The sequence below is a fragment of the Zalophus californianus genome, chromosome 6 (genome assembly GCF_009762305.2).
Source record: "Zalophus californianus isolate mZalCal1 chromosome 6, mZalCal1.pri.v2, whole genome shotgun sequence".
Taxonomy (NCBI): domain Eukaryota; kingdom Metazoa; phylum Chordata; class Mammalia; order Carnivora; family Otariidae; genus Zalophus; species Zalophus californianus.
The window spans coordinates 46,530,712-46,551,464 of record NC_045600.1 but is presented as its reverse complement, the minus strand read 5'-3'; the positions used below and the strand labels follow the sequence as shown (position 1 = coordinate 46,551,464).

The 20,753-nt window shown below is 39.9% G+C and overlaps 1 protein-coding gene across 1 annotated transcript in view; it reads left to right on the top strand.

The window, feature by feature from the left end:
• The first annotated feature begins 5,131 nt into the window (after positions 1-5,131).
• PTGDR (prostaglandin D2 receptor) overlaps positions 5,132-20,753 on the top strand; it is a 183,341-nt gene continuing 167,719 nt past the window's right edge. The window contains 1 exon segment of the mRNA XM_027570362.1: positions 5,132-5,194. Within this exon segment, the coding sequence (XP_027426163.1) occupies positions 5,132-5,194 (63 nt within the window).

Genomic DNA, 20,753 nt, shown 5'->3' with positions numbered 1-20,753 from the left:
GTGTTGTAAAGAAATCTTCCCCCAAATTAAATAAATAAAAAGAAATCTTCCATAATGCCCACACTTTTCCCTGAATAACCTACTCCCTGATTTTTCACATATTGGTTATATTCTGGATTGTTGTGGAATAAAAGGAATTGAAAGATGTGGCTTTTATGTTGATAGCCAGGATACCTTCACTACTAATTATATTTGAAGGTATTATGGTTAACAGCATTATTTTCCTCTAGAAAGAATGGCACGGAAAGGCCAAAATTGTTCTCTCTCTTCTTGTAACTCCCTGGCGGGCACAGGCTGAACCTCACAAGTTAGCACTTAACATCAGCATCCATCTTCTTCAGAAAGACTTCTCTCCCCACCCAGACTATACGTTCCTCAAAAGGTCTACTTTTCACTTCCTTTAAATACTCCCACCACTCTCTGACACAATGTTGAATAAATAGGGCTGGTCAACTTCTAATGAGTTGAGTGACTGCCCAAGAGTGACCTCAGTGTGCGCTGTCTCCGTTGGGTAGTGGCTGTGATTGTGTTTCCAAAGGCTGTTGTCCTTGGCTTCATCTGTGCTTCTTTCCTAGACATCCTGTGCTTCTTACCAAATTGAGTCACCTCGTTTCTATTGCATGTGACCTGCTGGCCATTGTCCCTTCCTCTAGAAGTTAGTGCATGAGTCAGAACAATGTTAATAAAGCCAAAGATAATAATAGCAAGCCTTAACTGAACCTCTATATTGTACCAGGTTCTAGTTAAGGACTGTATATACATTATTTCATTAATCCATTCCACATATCCAGTTTGCAGACGAAGAAACGAGCGGAGAGGGATTAAGCAACCTGATCAAAAACTCAGCCAGCAAGAATTGAAACCAGAATTCAAACTCAGGTGGTCTGACTCCAGCACCCAAGCTTTTAACCTTGGAAGACTGTGGATCTGATTCCCTGGTAGACCAGTTACTTTGCCCAGTAACATGTTCATAGATAGTACCTTTAATTCTGTAAGCCTGATAAAGGTAATTCGTTCTAATATTCCCTATCATTTATAAAGTTGGAATTGTGTTATCTTTATTGAAAACCATCTCATGCATGTTTAGGGAATTATAAATACCTAAATTTCATAGAGAAAATATGACCCAATACCCTTAATGAGTTTGCAATCTAGATTTGGAGATAATAATAGCTATAACTGATGGAGCATTTATTATGCAACAGACACTGTAATATATTATTTGCAATCCTTACAACAACCCTACAAGATAAGGAAAATGAGATTCTGAGGCTTTAACTGACTTGCTCAGGCTCTAACAACTAGCAGTAGCTGAGCTAGGATCTGATGGCCCCAGCAGGCACACCAAATGTAAGTAAAGTTTTGTTCCATGCATCTGGTGACAGGAACCTGGTGCATAAGTCATACAGAATGACCGTGAGCACTAAAATGAGCCAGCAATTTTCCAAGCATAAATATCAGAAATAACAAAAACAACAAATAAATGAAGAAAAGACAAACACGTGAAGGCTACAAAATCTTCTCAGTGCTTGATTCCATTAATGTATTGATAGATTCCCCAAGCAGTAGCACGCCCATATCAGATACTACTCATGTTTCTTTATAATGTAATACTACTACCAAGGTTAGCATGAGTGAGAACAAACTCTCAAGTTCTAAATGATGTACAGTGGGTTATGCCCCATGGCTGCCCTCTTTTTTTGTTGTTTTGTTTCTACCGTGGACATGTAACCTGATAAAGATACTCCATGAATTGGCCAGGGTGCATTTCTACTGCCAAAGTGAAGTACATCAAAGTGAAAAGCACTATTTTAGCACACAGTCATAGTAAATAAGTATCTCTTTTTGGACCTTATTTTTCAGCCACCTTATGTTGGCAAGGCCCTTTGGGATACAGTCTTACTCTCAAGCCCAGTGTCCTACAGCTATAGTTCTCAACAATAGCTGCACGTGAGAATTACCGGGGAAATTTTTTCTCTCTCAAAGACCAAATAAAACAGAGCTCCTGGGGGTCGGACTTGGTAATCAGTATGTTTAAATGTTCTCAAGGTGATTCAAAATATAGCCAAGGTTGAAAACCACTGTTCTACAGATTCCTTATAAATAGCTTATGCTGGCTGCTTTGACCTAAGGAAAACCTATTTACAAGTCACTGATTGTTTGAACCTACTCTTAGTATTTTTTTCAAGATAAAATGGTCTCTTCCATAGCTGTGGTACAAAGCAGTAAGGTTTAAACAAATCCTTTAGAAGTATGAGCAGATTCACTATACTTTTTTTTGGAGAAAACGATGATCTTACCATCTCTGTGGCCCACCTCTGTGAGGAAGTAGAATGATCTCTGGCCTGGGAAAGAATAAAAAAAGTAAGGGTTCTAAATTTTCCCAGCAGCATGTCAACTCTGTTGGTATATATCTGTGGTCTACAGAGCTTTCTTTGATGAGCCACAGTGAATATTGCTGTATTAGGGAGCAGGCAGAGAATATGGCCAAAAATTAACCAAAATCCACCCTTGGCAACAGTTTCCTAGATACATCTGATATTTGAAACACAGCCTACAGGACATATTCTCTATATTCTATCCCTATATTAACTTATGTCATTAGAAATAAATGTACTTGGATTATTTTGTCTTGCTGCCTCCACAAACTACCTTGACTGGGTTAAGACTTACTTTTATGCTTTCAACTTTCATAGAAGGTCTTTATGGGAAAAGTCAACTTGACATATATTTTAGTATCTTTTTATAAAACTATACTTATTGTCTATGTTAATGAATTTTCTCATATTAGGTTTCCAAAAAAAAAAAAAAGTCTCCTAAAATTTGGGACCAGGAATGAGTCCCAATCTGAATGTCTCTTTGATCAGACACAGAGAAACTATACCACTCCACATAGATCATCACCTGGTGCAAGTCACAAAACCCAAGAGTTGAAGCCAGAGCTCATTTCATTTTAGGAAAGCATTTTTTTAAAAAGATTTTATTTATTTATTTGACAGAGAGAGAGAGAGAGACAAAACGAGAGAGGGAGCACAAGCAGGGGGAGTGGGAGAGGGAGAAGCAGGCTCCCCGTCGAGCAGGGAGCCTAATGCGGGGCTCGATCGCAGGACCCTGGGATCATGACCTGAGCCGAAGGCAGATGCTTACGACTGAACCACCTAGGCGCCCCGAAAGCATTTTAATTAGATATCAGTTCTTCAAGTTCATTGTGCTGAGCGCTGAATGTGTCATCTTTCACACTGACCCAGTCTTCCTCCTGCCTTCCACTGCCGTCAATTGCACCAGCATTTCCCCAGATACGCAAACTGGAAACCTCAGTCCCCTCTGCTGGATTTCCCCCTTTCCCTTCTCGCTGACCTCCAGTTACCTGACAAGTGGAATGGACCATAATTTCACAGAGATCAAGATTCTGCCTATTTTACTTACTGATGTATTCCCTGGCGCAGTCCCTGACACAGGGTAAATGTTCAGTAAATATTTATTGAGTGAATAACGTTCTCTAGCCTTGCCAGCTTGCCTCCTGCTCTCTTTAGTCTTTCCCTCCTCCTGCTCCTGCCTGCCATCATTCAAGTACAGGCTCTTCCCACCTTTCCTTGTCAGTAAATAACAAGACTCTGTTCTGACCCCAGTCCCCATCTCCCAGTCTGTCAAATCAACTGTTGCTAGGTAAGCTTTCTAAAACGCCTGAATACGCCCCTTCCTTACTCAAAGGCTCCCCTTGACCTAGCATTCGAGATGAATGTCTGATATGATTCTTACATCTGCTTCCAATAATAACTATGTGGTATGAGAGAAAAGAAGCGGGAGCAGGGGTCAGACCATGGCAGCTGTGAAGGAAGATGCCGATGAGAACGAAGCATGGGGTCAGGATGCGGACAAACAGCTTATGTGCCTTTCAGTGGGGACAGGAGGAAGTTGCCTATGTGAATGCAGGTTAAAATGATAAAACTCAAAAGGCAGGTACGTTGTGCCAGTAATAGATGTTCAGGAAGATAACCCTGAGTCATCCAAAAAAATTGCAAGTCATCTCAATCTGTCTGAGAAAGACCTCTGTCCTGAGTTTTCATTCATAATCTCAGTAGCTCCTAAGAATCCTTGCATTTGCAGAGCAGTTTGTGGTTGGCAATGTATGATTTCCCATACCTTGCCTCACCTAGCTCCTTCCAACATCCTTGGGGGATAAGCATTAGTGTACCCTCATGGGGAGACCAAGGATCGGAGAGGTTGGGTAACATGGCCAAAGTCACCCAGCTAGAAAGTAGCTGTACATGCCTAACGTAATTTATACCATGGAATTTGTTTGCGGGCACATTCTTGGTCTCTGTGTTATCTTGAACTAAAACCCGACTTTGGAGGCCAAGTCTGGTGCCTGAGTCACTCCACCACAGTCATCCCTCCCCCACCCCATCCGCTGCTCCGTGGAATTCTGGAGTGAGTCATTCAACACAAACTGTACGTAGCTGCAGCAGCAGAAGTGGTGTTGGTAACTGACTTCAAATGTGTCACGATCCACGCCAGCAGGCATTATTTTATTTAATCCTCAGAGCAATTCTCTAAGGAGAATACCTTTGTTATCACTTTTTACGTCTGAGGTATAGAGGCCCAAAGAAAGAAATGTGGCTAAGGATACACAGCTACCAAGTACTGAGACCAACACTTGAACCTGGGCAGGCTGACTCGAAAACTTGAGTATCTAACATCACTATGCCATGTGCCCTAGAACTTGAGAAACATCCCCAATCTTTCCAAATTGTCCTTCTCTCGTAGTGTCACTTGTCTCCAACTGCCGCCGCTTGACTTTGGGTATTCTACATATTGAATGAGTAATAAACCCCTACACAGGGGAGTTAATGATTCAGGAAGAATCCTAGGCCTTATGTATCCTTGAGCTCCACCACTGATTTGATCTCCTTTTTTCCCCTTATTTCATAGACTCATGGTCTCTTAGAACTGGCAGGGGCCCAGGACACCCTGTCATCTAATCTCCTTGTTTTAGTGTGACAAAACTCTGACTCAGAAAGTTACGGTTACTTGTTCACACATCACAGCGCCAGTAGGAACAAATCAAGCCTAGTTCCCAGGCTAGCAATCACTGAGCCAGAGCTCCAGGCCTTGCGGCCCCAGCGCAGGCATGCCGGGCATAAACAGTGATGATCAGAAGAAGCACCCTCTCTCAGATCAGTTCCAAGCAGCAGTGAGACTCTCTTTCCTGAGCTTTCTGGCTGTTACCCTGTCAAAGACAAAGACCCTGTTCACTTGACTGAGATAAGGAAGCATTAACTCGATGCTCTGGGCTAAAAAGACCTCCTTTTAGCACCTACTTGAAGCAGCTGGGAGCCACAGTAAACAGAATACCAGAGAGAATCAAATAGGCAGCAAGCTAGTGTCCCACTGTTATTTTCTGATGGGGGCAGGAGGAGATGTTCTATTAGAAGAAGGGAAATAAAACGATAGACAGGCATTTGGGGTAGGGCACTTCCTTCAGTGTAGACACTTGGGCACGCTGTTATGTGAAGCGGTCACTTCATTAAGAACATCTGGGGCATCATAACCATTACTTAGGGTGCCACTTTAAAGACTTATTTATATGGAACCATCTGTTTCAGCCTCTTCTATTAACAAACCCAAATTTGTCAAGCCTGACTCATTAATAAACCATGTGAAAAGGGGAGGCTTCCTTTCTAGGCTGAGCTGTAGAATGGATGTGACCAAGAAAAGCTCAGGCTTCTAGCCTTAGGCTGGCAGATTTTGTTATTTTATTATCTCCTTTTTCTTCTTTTTCCCCTTTAAAAAATTTATTTTTTTTTTTTTTGTTGCCCCTCCACAAGACACACAAACTTAAGGGGAAAATATAATTGGAAACAGTGCTTTTATTTTGCCAAATACCATGCTAACTGCTAAAGATTATTCTAATGTTGCCCACTAAGCATTACATAGATTTTGGAGCCCAAGCAGTATATGCAGGTAGGATCCACAAAACCGTTAGAGGGGAGAGAACCTTGCTTGTTCTGGCCCTCAAGGGCCTTCTTCACTCGAGGTTTGGGTAAAAGGAAGGAGCAGCATAGGAATTTGAGACAAATGTGATCAACGATTTTTTGCATCTAACTGATGGGTGGCCAAGGCAACCCTCCAGTGCAAAGGGGGTTAAAGCCTTAAGGGACAGCATCACAATCTGTACAGTCTACTCCTGACTGAGTATTGACCCACACTTCATACAGTTTGCACTTATACAGAGAGTTTACCAGCTATGGCCCTGAACTCCCAATCTCTCCTCAAGTAGCAAGAATATCACAGTTAATTTACAATTGGCAAGCACCCCGGTCCATTTAAAAGCAGTTTCTCCTAATTCTACCCAGAAAATTTATAGGATGAATCAAGAATTGTGGACTTATAAAAATAAAACATTAATGAGATCTTTTTAAAATAGCATTTAAAATTTTTTAAAAATTTACATATAATAAAAGTCATCTTTTTGGTGTATAGTTTAGGAGTTTTGAAAATGCTTAGAGTTATATAACTGCCACTGCAAACAAAAAAACCAAACAGTTGCAGCACCCTAACACCCTGCCCAGTGCTTCCAAGTCCCTCACCCCACCCCTAATCCCTGGATACCACTCACAGTGGTGCCTTTTCCAGAATGTCATATAAATGGAATCACACAGCTCTCTGGGTTGGACTCCTTCTACTCTGTGTAATGCATTTGAGATTCATTTACGTTGTTGCATATATTAAGAGCTTGTTTCTTTTGACTGCTGGAGTAGTTCATTTTATTGGCATACCAGTTTATCCATTCACCAGCTGAAAGACACTCAGCCATTTCAGATGTTGATGATTATGAATAAGACAGCTACAAACATTCATGTACAGGTGTTTGCATGAAAATAAGTTTTTCTTTCCTTTATCCTAAGAGTGGAACTACTGAGTCATATGCTAAGTGTATGTTTAGTTTTATAAGATATTGCCAAACTGTCTTCTAGAATGGTTGTACCATTTTACATTCCCACTAGCAATGTATCCATGATCTGTTTTTTGCTGCATGCTCTCCAGCATTTGATTTTGCCACAATTTCTCACTTTAGCCATTATGATAGATGCGTAATTGTAGCTCATTGTGGTTTTAATTTGTATTTCTTTAATTATGAATGATATTGAGCAGCTCTTCATATGCTTATTTGCCAGCTGTATATACAGATTTTATAAAAAACACTTTATCTGATTTCAAACACGATATACATGCTTATTATTAAAAAAATTAAAATGTTCCAGAAATGTTATATCGAATACCAAAGTTTCCTTTAATAATTTTACTTTCTAGAGCCAAGATGTCCTTCAACAGACGAATGGATAAAGAAGAGATGTGGTCCATATATACCATGGAATATGACTCAGCCATCAGAAAGGATGAATACCCAACTTTTACATGAACCTGGTTGGGACTGGAGGAGATTATGCTAAGTGAAGTAAGTCAAGCAGAGAAAGTCAATTATCATCTGGTTTCACTTGTTTGTGGAACATAAGGAACAGCATGGAGGACATCAGGAGAAGGAAGAGAAAAATGAAAGGGAGGAAATCGGAGGGGGAGACGAACCATGAGAGACGATGGACTCCGAGAAACAAACTGAGGGTTCTAGAGGGGAGGGGGGTGGGGGATGGGTCAGCCCGGTGATGGGTATTAAGGAGGGCACGTACTGCCTGGAGCACTGGGTGCTATATGAAAACAATGAAGCGTGGATCACCACATCAAAAACTAATGATGTATTGTATGGTGACTAACATAACATAATAAGATAAAATAAAATAAATAATTTTACTTTCTATTTATAGCTACAATTAATAGCTTAGCTGTATATTCCTCCATATAGTTTCCATGTATATGCTGTACTATGTATATAGTATAGTTTCATACAAGTGCAAAAACAGTGGCATTTAAATGTACAGTTTGAAAACTTGCTTTTATCACTTAACGATAATCTTGACTAACCTTCCACATCATGGTATTCAGTTGTATGCTTTATTCAGTCATCTAATGTATTATATTTTCTAATAAAACAGAAAAAAAATCACATTTTCACAATTCCATATGCTTCCCATGTAATAGCCATTATCTTTCTAGTATATTCGAGTAAACTTTAAAGTTGTACAAACTTCCTGATGAAATTATACACTGCTCGTTTCCCAGCTTTGAACTGAGAATTATGTTGCAACAATACGAACTATTTTAGAAAGATGCGATCAGTTGAATTGTGTGGAAATAAGAAACAAAGTCTAGTCAATTTCATGTTTATGTCTTAAGAAACTTGGCATATGAGTAGTTGCTGTATCATAAGGAATAGCAAGACTACGAAGAAATTTATTACACTGTATTATTGCTCACCAGGGTTTTCCATAATAAACTGGTTCTGGCATGTACTTTTAATTATTTCATTTCAAGGCAATTACTTTCTGCATCAATCACTCCCACTTACTCATAATATTCTCATGGGGGTCAAACTTACTATCACTATCCTTTCATTGATGATCTCATAGAGAATAGATATGGTGGCAAGGGAATGTAAATGATTTATTTCTTGTGACTTAACCTTAGACTCCTATGCTTGCTTAAGCTGAGAGAGATAAAGGGAAAATGCTGATAATACGGTCATTCTTAAGTAGAAGATTCTTTTGGTCTTTTTAACCACGGATAGGCATTATTTAAATCTAGAAGGCTATACAGAAGTAGGAAAGGAAAAGGAAATATCAGAGACCTTAGTGGGTATTTCCTCTCTTTCTCTCCTAAGAGTATTTAATCTTTTGGTTTTTAAAGCAAATCTCTTGCAGCTGCTTAGTTCTCTGTTCATGCCAAGGACCCTTTGTTTATACTAACTGCACCCAAAGAATTCTTCTTACACAAGTTGTACTACTTAAGCTCTTTTGCAAGGCTCAGACTTTATCACATCTGTGAGGGAACAGAGCTATACTTTTCTTTCTCAACATTCCTTCTGGTCAAAAGGGAATGTAGAGGATTTAATTCTTTAAGCATCAAGTCTTGATACTGCCTGTGATTTGCCTGTATCAATGTCTGAGAAAACTTTCATAAGCCTGTGTCTAGATTCACTTACCATTTCTCTGCAAAGTGAATTTAGAGACAGCCCTAAGAAGGGACCTGGAACAACAGTTTAGTCCATTTAGGTTCAGGTGGTTTTCTATCTTAACTTTAAAATCAGCAAGAACGAAAAGGTCTAAGACACAGAATAAAACAACTGGATCAAGTTCCCCTGGAGAAGACTGATTCCGGATATTCATCCATAAATTCACAACTTTTTAGTTCCATTTAAAAATACTCTTTCTGGACATATTCTTTAAAGCTCTCGAAGATTAAAAAATAATGTACCATTTTTTCTATCATCAAAACCCAAATTACACAATAATTGATCTAATTCTCAATTTGTTTTTTATTTTAAGCTCCACGCCCCACATAGGGCTCAAGCTCATGACCCTGAGATCAAGAGTTGCATGCTCTACCAACTGAGCCAGCCAGGTGCCTCTAATTCTCAATTTTTAACATTTTCCCTGAAAGCTCAAAAGTTGTGATCAAAAGGAAGTTTTGTTCAGCAGTGTCTTTTCAACACCAAAACTTAATATTATATAAACATTTGGATGATTAACGCCATTCACTTAAATTGCCTCAGTTGATGCCTATTCAGTCATTTTAGAGATGAGATCATCAAAGCCAGGAAGGATCAAGGGACACATGTGAGATCATCATCTATCCATTGGCTAAAGTGAACTCAATCCAGACCCTTCAATTCCTTCACATTCTTTTCACATGAGTTTCACCGAGGTACTTAAACCCTTGCCTCTATTTCCTCATTCTGTGAAAGGAGAGCAACAGCTATGTACTGCTACAGAGAAAATCAAATGAGAAAATTGCGTGGGAAGCCTTTATGGCAGTGCTTGGCCAGGTGAAGAGCCCAGGGGCAGGGCTCAAGAAAGCACCCGACAAGAGTAAGTGTGTGGGAATATGAGGAGTAAGAAGACTGCGGACCTTGCCACTCAATGGTGAGTGACATGGGTTTGCTCCAGGCTCTAAAATGTATTTGATGACAACATAATCTACAAGGTAAGCTGTGGTGTGCTGGGGGCAGCTGATAGAACTGAGAGCAGCGAGAGTTGGTTTTGTGTATTTCTTCCCCACTCTGTGTTCAGTGAGGTCACGTTGGTGGCTTGAACGTTTGGTAGTTTGAACATGTGGTAGGTGAATATTTATACTACTGGAAACTGGCAAGCACTATAAGGCAGACCTCCCCTCCTTACCAGAGAGCTGGATGTTGAACGTTCATCAGCACACCACTGGCAGAGACCAGGCTTGGAGGTCAAATCAATCTAGGTTGGCACCCAAACCTAAATTATGATGCTCCCAATGTACCCTAGGCAAGTTCCTGGAGCCACGATTCTCTGATTTCCGACCCTTAAAGTGAAGCGAATAGTACTACTGAGTTTAAAGACTATTGAGAAGTGAGATAAGGTATGTGAAACACTTCGAAAAGGACCTAGGACATAACATCAAATAGAAATTGATAGTGGTTGTTATTGTTGTGGAAAGTCTGGAGTAGTTTAAAACTTACCAAATCCTATATATATTTCACTTCTTTTGCATGATACTTAATAAAGACATGAATGTGATTTTAGAGTGAACTTGTTAGTTTAATTCAGGAAAGAATTTGCTTCATGGAAAAGAAATTTCTATTCAAGTTCTTTTATTGTTTCTGTTTCAGAAAATATTTAAACAAATTTGAACATCTAAACAAAGAAAGTTTTAAAGCCAAACATCTAAGTGCTCTGAGTCTCCTCTGAGCATTTTTCAACAATGTTGGGCCCAAAGCCAGAATATGTTACAACCCTTTTGAACCCACCCCACCCTGCCCCAACACCAGGCCTCCCCCAGAGAAAAGAATTTGATATAATGCCAACAAGAGAATCTTCCTCCTCAGAATATCTTAAAGCTCTCATCCTTTTTGTTATTCTTTTTTTTTTAAAAAAAAGATAAAAATTTGGGTGTAACAAGCTTCAAAATATCCAAATGCACAGAGCCCAGAGAAATAAATATTCAGTATATAAAAATCTTTGGTTCAGAGGCATGTAGATGAAGGACCTGGACCTGAGGTTCCCCTCGCCATACTGTAGAATAATACAGACAACCACAGGGCTGGATTCCTGTCTACACCCAAGCCTTCCTCTCAGTTCCCACATCATTAAAGTCGTAGCTTGTCACACTCCTGTTGATGTCCTTTGGTGGAGGCACCATAACTCAAGGCAGTCCAGTTGGGCAGTTGGGTGAATGGTCATCCATTCATTTTTCACTCTGTTGCCAGGGCATGCCAGGGTGGGGCAGGAAAAGGAGAGAGCAGACATGACTTAAGAGCACTGGTGGAGTTCTGGAAGTTACACCCTAGAAGCTGGTGAAGGAAGGATGTAGAAAGGATGGTCCCTTGCAGGGCCTCCAGTGTTCTGGGGAAGTTCTACCACTTCCTCTTTATCTCCGCCATCCACCTCCTCCTTTCGCTGGAGGGACCGTTGGGAACATGTAATATATAGCAGGGTAAAATCAAGATTGTCTATGGACAGCTGCTTCTTTATTGTGAACCATGAGCTGTACCACCCTTGCCCCATTACTATGGAAGCCAGAAAGACAAACAGGACTAAGAATTTCACCTTGTTCTAGTAATAGGACTCCAAGGGGTGAAATCCTTTTTCTGAGGTTCACAGCTTATTAACCGTGTGCCTAGAGCACAGATATATATATATATATTTTTTTACTTTCCTCCAAGTGCAATTTTCCCAGGCTACTCAGTGATAGCAGCTTTTCACCGCCAAGACCTTAAACTTCAAGTCTCTTTCTCTGAATTGACTTTCCGAATTCTGCTTCTTTAGGTTAACCTTGAGCCAAAGTTCCACAGAGCAATACCCCTTCCAGTCCACTTGCTTTGAACACCAACCTGCTTCTGGATTCACTTCTCCGCATGCAGAGGCTGGACCCCAGGATCTGGCTCATAGCTTTCCCTGTGTAATCGGCCTCGTCTGGGTCTCTTCAGTCCTCAGCTTTTCCCACTATGATCTCAGGCTGCTGGGCCTGGCTGAGGCCCTAAGGGCTACTAAGCTAGGCCCTAAGTGCTACTAAGAACCCTCTTGTTCATCGTTCCGTATGCTTACGTCAGCATTCATCATTGAGACTGAGCTAGGCTTTTCTCCCTGCCCAGTCCTCTTCACAGTCCTCCTGCCCCTATTTCTCTGAAAAGCCTCGAGAACTGAATTACAGCATATTAAGAACAAATTAAAGATTATGTCATTCAATGCTCTCATTCTACACAGAAGGAATCAAGATCACTGATGCTCAGAAATTAATGGGTGCTTCAAGGCACCTGGCCTATGCCTTGCCTTCAGGTAGGTAAAGTATTATGTCCATGTTAGAGACGAGGTAGTAGAGATCCAAAGACGTACTGTCATTTGTTCAAGGTCACAGAGCCAGCCAGGAGATTGTAGAGCAATACCCTCTTCCTGACTCCTTGCCTTCATGATGCTCTCTAACCAGGTATCATTTTCACTTTCAAGTATCTTTTGTGCAACTTACAATTAATTTATACTGGTGAGCACACCAGAGAGGCACACTGTTTAAAATCAGAATTTCTATAGGAATTTAAATTTTTCTATGACTTTGGTGGGAAATTAACAGTATCTTCTTTAAAAATTTTTCCAATTTAAAAATGATCTGTTACATGCCACAGAACTTCAGAGTCTTGGAGTCTTGACTGCTTATCTATAAGCTAGAGTGGACCCAGAATTTTTTCCTGAGGATGAGTTCCATTCTGCCACGGTTCTGTCCAAACAACTGTCCTAGTCAGGCTCCTTAATTTCAGTAAGAGGATCATAATCTTACCCTTGACTCCACTGATTGTCAAAGCATTTGGATCTGGTTTTAATTAGCAACGCAGAATATCCCCACTCCAAGTTTTGCTAAATATTATAACTTTCAACTCTCTGTGGTCCGAGATGGATCCAAAGTTCAACTACAAAATTGGAGCTTGACAAAAGCACATGATCTATCATTCTGCTGGAGATTAGAAATTTTGCCCTTAGCTCAAGCAGACTGTCCAGCAAACATGGCTGTACTGTTAGGCCTTCTCTCCTCCCTTAAAGTTATATTTTTAAATTCTATTTTCAACTGAAGAATCTCAAACAGCCATATAAATTCTGTATTATATGTAACCCCACTGAAGCAATGGCCCAGAATCTGAGTGGAGTCCTAGTCAAAGAAACATAGTCCAGCAGCCAAAAGGCAATTTAAAAATAATGGAGACTCTTAACTTGTGTTTCTTAAACAGAGCAAAGTTAATACACAGTCGTAGCAATATTTCCTAAAATGTCATCTATATGTTGGTTGACCAAAAAAAAAAAAAAAAAAAAAAAAACCCAGCTCTTTTAGCTGCAAAATGAGTTTATTTAGGAATACCAGAGAATTGGAATTTGGGACAAGCAAACTATGGCAAAACACAGGCAAGACTGGAAAACGGGGAGACCGGCTTGCTTTTACGGAAGAAAGGAGGAAGTTAGGAGGGACTGCTTCCAAGAGTTCGGGTAATGGCTCTTCACTGGCTGAGTGTAGCAATTTCTCATTGGCTGGACTATTGCTGGACAAGGAGAAATTCTTCCCCTCCTGCTGGAGTATGAATGGTAGTTGGTGAGAGCTCCCCCTTCAGGGCTTCCTGACTCCATTTTTGATCATTATGGTTTTCTTTATTTTTACAAGTTCATTATCTTGATTGTAATGATAATTTCACGACTATCTACACATAGCAAAACTCATCAAATGGTACACTTTAGATATGTACAGTTTATTGGATGTCAATTGTACCTCAATGAAGTTGTAAAAACTAATAAAGCTACTGGAAAAAAATGCCACCTGTCATCAACCATCTTACTCTATAGTTCCTACTGAGTCTTTTACTCCTAAATCTCTAGGAAAATTCTGGATTTGTCCTATCCTGCCTACCCACTGTCCTTCACCATCCTACCCCCTGTCCTACTGATTTTTCATCATGAAGCCTCAGAAGCACTGGTCTACTAAAGGCAGGACACTGCTTAGACAACAGGACAGGAGGAAGAAAGCTCACTACCTACAGCCAGAATTTTCTTTGGGGAGCAACAGAAGTATGAAGGAGAGGCTAGGAACCCTCACTTTTTGCAGCCCTCACTAAGAAATGTCCTATAATTAAATGTGCTACTGGAACAATCACAATCACGCAGAACGTGAATCTGGCCTATACCTCTTCTGGGAGCTCTTTTAAAAAGGAGGCATTCATATATATTGACATAAAAAACAATTTCAAGTTAGTCATTTCTTGAGACTTCCTGTTTTGTTTTCATTTTATTTCTTTTTTAAAAAATATTTATTTGAGCGAGAGAGTATGCACATGCGAGTGGGGGGGAGGGGCAGAGGGAGAGACTCTCAAGCCGACTTCCCACTAGGCAGGGAGCCCAATCAGGAGCTCTACCTCACAACCCCTGAGATCATGACCTGAGCCAGAATCACAAGTTGGACACTTGCCTGACTGAGCCACCCAGGCGCCCCTCATTTTATTTCTAATGAAACAACATGGGTTAAGTGAACACACACCACTGCATTATCCCTTAGTTTGCAAATCAGTGTGGATCAAGTCTTGTTTGGCTTCTGTTCCAATGTTTCAAGACCACCTGTGCTCTTGGCCTAACCATCAGAGTGAAACTGTTTCTTGACTCTTGTCTGCATTGGTGATTTCAGTCCGGCACCTGGGTCCACCATCCCACCTGAAGCCCCTTGTGGATCCATAATGACACCATGACTCGCATCCATCAGTCTCAGAGTGGTGCCAACATCCACAGAAAAAGCTGCAGCAACCAACTAAGATTTCTAAATGAAGCAATCCCTGACTAATATTTCTCAAATGCTATGAGGGCGATGCGTAATCAACAGCAATGTTTGTGCTCTTGGGGCGCCTGGGTGGCTCAGTCGGTTGAGCGTCCTACTCTTGATTCCCGCTCAGGTCATGATCTCAGGGTCCTGGCATTGAACTCTTCATCAGGCTCCGCACGCAGCGGGGAGCATGCTTCAGATTCTCTCCCTCTCCTTCTGCCCCTCCCTCTGTTCTCTCTTTCTCTGTCTCTCTGTCTGTCTCTAAAAATAAATAAGTAAATCTTTAAAAAAAAAAACACAACATTTTGTTCTCCTGTGTTTCTTTCATGCCTCATGGCTTCTTCAAGCCAAAACTCCTCCAAAACTCCTTAGAGGGTTTCTCTCCCAATCTCAGTTTACACATATCTTGGCTCCCATCTTTCTCCCTTTCCTCCCAATTAGTCATCAACAAAATCCAGAGGGAAAAAGTCTGCAAAAGCAGAACTGTCTTCAACTGGTGGAGGGGGAGAAGCAGCTTAGTGAGCAAAACCAAAACATTCTTTAAAGAGCAGGGAGAAGGGAAGGCCAGCAGCATTCATATATTAATAAATTTGCACCATCATCAGTCCCTGTAGGGATTAAATGTGAGAGTACATCATCTATTACATCACTGTGCTTCTTTCTGTGAACACAAGGAAATATTCATATGTCAGTAGCAGGAAAAGCTGTGCTCCGACCAAACAGTAGATTTGTCTTCATGGATACTAGAAATCCTCCACTGGTACGGCCTCTGTCTCTGCACAGGTCCTTAAGAAGTCTACAGCCACATTTACACTATAACCCTAGTAACATGCATTGTAGTGCTCTAGCATGCAAACTTATGTGCTCATACCACATCTGATTGATACTTCCTGGGTTTATTTCTCTCGCCCACTAATTCTCTCATCTATTTGTACTCTATGTAATTTTATAAGTGGTTTCAGATCTATAGTGGAATAAGGTGAAATGTTGAATGAATGAAAACACACATAACTCTCCTTCTGTCTCCTCCCTTACAAGGTTACACCTGCCTTTTCCCTTGCCTTTCAAATTTCAGCTCCACTGTACTCTAAACCCATTTCTGTCTTGGGTTCCCTTCTTTCTCCCAGTGACCTGGGATCAAAGTTAGGTGGAGCTTCTCATCTTCAGCTTCTCCTGTGCCTTCTCTCTCAGGCAGTCACTACGACCTACCAGTTCTCACTTCATTCTCTGCTGCACATCATTCTCTTCCTTTCCATTCTCAAAGACAGACTCTTGTTCAGGTCCTCATTACCTCATAGCTAGACTATTGCAATATTTCCTAACTAATCTCCTTGGCTTCAGGCCTTCTCCACTCCAAATCATCCTACAGGTGCTTCATCATTATTCCTAAATGCATAGACTCCTTTTTTTTTCTAAATTTAAATTCAATTACCCAACATATAGTACATCACTAGTTTTTGATATAATAGAGACTCTTTCCTAAATTTAAACCCCCAATTCAAATTTTATGAATCTTCTGTGAAGATTCTTTTACACCTAAACTATCTTTGAAATTTTCTATATGGTCCCTAGGTAACTAAAAGGATTTATCCCCTCACCTTATAAAAGGAGTGATGCTAAAATAATAAGGGATGTTTCATGCTCTTTATATTTTAAGTAGCTCTATCAGCTATACGAGTGACTGAAATAATTGTGTCATTGCTCGCTTTCTGGATCCAGATACCAAATGAGCCTTTCCTTTCTTAAGCAAAAACTAGACTAACTCCCTACTTTGGACATTTTGATTTATACTAAACCCTTCTAACAATTTGTGCATAAAGGACAAGATTATATTTTAAGGGTACTTATTCCAAGCCAGGAACTTATCATAAGCCCATTGCTTATGTTTCTCTTGACCCGTCATCTAAGGCCTATACACCTTGTTTATCTGCTGCAGGCAACCCAACAATAACCGACACTCTAGGCCAGTTGATTATCTATCGCCTATTAAATTCTTGTGTTGAAAAAAAAATTCCTGTGTTGTCTATTTCCAACACACTAGTTAAACGTTGCTTTGATCTAAACCCAGTAACCCTACCTTCCCTTCCTTTTTTTAAAAGATTTTTTAAAAAATTTTTTAAGTAATCTCTACACCCAGTGTGGCGCTCAAACTCACAACCCCGAGATCAAGAGTTGCATGCTCTACCAACTGAGTCAGCCAGATGCCCCATTCTCTTCCTAATATAAGAGAATCTCATGACATCAAAGAGCTGCTCTAAGCATGTTCTGTTCTGATTTGACTGATGTTCAACCCTCATGACAATGATATATTTGGTGATTGCTCCCATCATACGAATAATCAATGTATACTTTGTGCTGCATGAGTAATAGATTCTAGATATTCTGTTATCAATAGCTTATTCTCTTCAGATAGCTCTGACATGAGTATGCCACAATTAAGACAGGTCTAAGCTGATGGTTTGCATGATTTTGACATGTTCTAGAAAAGGGGCTTTTCTAACCTCTTTGGGAACTCCAATTAAAAACTTAAAAAATAAATTAATGTCTACTTATTGGAACAATCTAATATCTAAAGGAAGTCTCAGTAATTCAGACTGGTGCCCATTCTAAAAGAAAATAGACCACTCTGCAATTATACAAACACCCCTTGCTGGTGTTACTACCATTAAAATACAGTGGTTCAATCTGATTTCTGAATAAAACAGACTTCCTCAAATAAGGAGGGCATGTGTTGTGATGAGCACTGGCTGTTATACACAACTAATGAACTGTTGAACACTACATAAAAAAACGATGTACTATATGCTGGCTAACTGAACACAATAAAAAAAAAAGAAAAAAATAACAATTTTCTCCACTTAAAAGATACTATTCCAAATTTTCTCACATCCCTTGATGTCTTTCCAAACCATATCTCTAAGTTTTTATACTTACACATTAAAAAAACACACACACACACAAGCAACAGTGGCAGGGCCAAACTGGTTCAGATTTTACAAAACTGAGTGGGAAAAAATTTACCTGACAGACTCAACAGATGATCAAGTCTTGCCATATATAGTTATCATAATCCAGGAAAAACTGGATGATTTTTAAAAAATCTACTTTTCAATTAAAATATTTGAAGAAACATTTAAAGAAATATATATTGTTGACATAACCTTCCTGAAACTCTATGAACATAAAATAAGCTAACGGTACCTGACAACAAAAAGTGCCCCAGTTTTCCATTTTAATGGGATCTGTCAAAAACCTCCATAAATATGCAATGTAAAAACTATTGTAAATAAAGTTGTTGCATAAAACCCTGTGAGACTCAGCTTGACTCTTCCCTTGGCAGATTCTGTTTGGTTTTGTCAGATATGATCAGGTAGATATGTGGTCATAGGTCCAACAGATGTGAACTGCCATTACAAAAGGTACATAGTTGAATTTATCACTACATGATATAGATTTAGGAGACCAAGTATATTCAAACAGACCCCAATGAAAGTCAGCCTTAAAACTACACTGAGTTCAAGCCCCATGTTGGGTGTAGAGCCTACTTAAGAAAAAAAAATGCAGGGCACCTGGGTGGAACAGTCGGTTAAGTGTCCAACTCTTGATCTCAGCTCAGGTCTTGATCTCGGGGTCATGAGTTCAAGCCCCACATTGGGCTCCATGCTGGGCATGGAGTCTACTTTAAAAAATGCAATGCAATACATTTTGGGGTGCCTGGCTGGTTCTGTTGGTAGAGCATGCAACTCTTGATCTCAGAGTCCTGAGTTCAAGGCCCATGTTGGGTGTAGAGCCTACTTTAAAAAAAATTACACCAAAAAGGGCTATTTCAGGTACTCTTAACCACAAAGACTTTTCTTAAGTTCTAAGACATATATTGTAGACACACGTGTGCCAGTAAACATACTTAGAATCCTCCATTTGTATCCTAAAGTCTAGACCACTGTATATCTGACTCAAGCCTCACTAAAAGTCCTTCAGGAGCAAGACAACTTCTGGAAGTCATTAGCTTACTTCCCAACCCTCTATGGATGAAAAAGGTGACATTAAGTATAGACAGTTTCTTTTCAACACCTTTGGATGAATATCTATGATTGGTCAAAGGACTTATCATTGAGTTTAAGACTTATTGTCTCTTCTTTATTTCCTTCCTTTTGTGTTAATCTCTTTTGCTCTCTTTTCAACTACTTCCTCTCCTATAGAATTCTCTGAACTAAATTTGCCTTTCTCAAAGAATTGCGGTGACCACCAAACTTTCTAAATATTAAATTTAATCTATCAAAATTCACTAAAATATATACATTTTAACTTTGAAACATTTCTATACTTCAGTGGGATTCTAGATCCCCATCAATTGGCTGTTGTTACTGATATTTTTCAGAGCTTCAAAGGGATGCAAGGATATTAGAAAATAAGGGACATGTGACTAATTATGCAAACTGGTCCAAATTATTTTTCCATAAAACTGTGCAAGAATCACTGCATGATTTTCTCTTAACTCTCCTAGGATTTTTTTTTTAAGATTTTATTTATTTGACAGAGAGAGAGACAGCAAGAGAGGGAACACAAGCAAGGGGAGTGGGAGAGGGAGAAGCAGGCTTCCCGCCAAGCAGGGAGCCTGATGTGGGGCTCGATCCCAGGACCCTGGGAACATGACTTGAGCCAAAGGCAGACGCTTAACGACTGAGCCACCCAGGCACCCCGACTCTCTTAGGATTTTGTCCTCTACAATTAGACCAATTACGATCAGATTGTTATTAGTACATATTCTCATTAAACAAGCACCTCGATGCTCTTAAGTCTATTCTTCCTGAATAACAAAACAGCATTTTTGTCCTTACCATACTAAAATATCATCTGTTTTTTGGAAATGATAATCTGGTCTTTCCAAGCATTTAAAACCATTCTATCATTTACTCACATTTTTTAAAAAGACTTTTTATTTCATTTATTTGACAGAGAGATAGCAAGAGAGGGAACACAAGCATGGGGGGGCAGGGTGCGGGGGGAGAGAGAAGCAGGGTTCCACCTAGCAGAGAGCCCAATACGGGGCTTGATCCCAGGACCATGGGATCATGACCTTAACGACTGAGCCACTCAGGCGCCCCTCATTTACTCACATTTTATTGAGAGCTTTACATGATAAGTTACCAAGAGTTGTTCAATATAGATTTTGTTGGTTTACACAAAGATTCCTGAACAGAGATTCATAATTTATGCCTGATGATAGCCCCCAATATAAAATAAGAGAACTCAATCTTGAGTTGCTTAAGAGGCTAGTATAAATTTATTGGCTAAAATAGTCCTAAATAATAAATTGCCCTGGTCTATTTCCTGGTCAGCCAAGATGCTGCCTGATAATATTTAATGCATTTTTCTGGAACTGGGTAAATAGATCAAAAAAGACAAAGCAATCAACAAAGGGGATAATAGTCACTTTAATTAAAACCAAGCAAACTAATCCTTTGAGACTTACTCTCCTGATTAGGCCTAGACTGACTAAAAATCGAATGCAAAACAGGTTCCAATTTTTTTTTATATTTGTAATTATCCTCAAATATGTTTGCCTTGTTCTGCTCTTTACTGATGACACTGCACCAAAAAGAGACTAAGTCCCTCAGGAAAACTGATTCTTTAGGAGTTTGCTTTGACAAGATTGTGTCCTTGTTTGTTTATTGTCTTTCTCTTCCATTGGAAACATAAGTTCCATGAGAAGAGGGACTCTGTCTTCTTCACCACTGTACCCTCTGCCTAGGTGTAACAGTGCCTGGCATGTAATAGATGGTCAATAAGAACTTGTTGAATAAATAGGTATCCCTCTCCCGCACTGA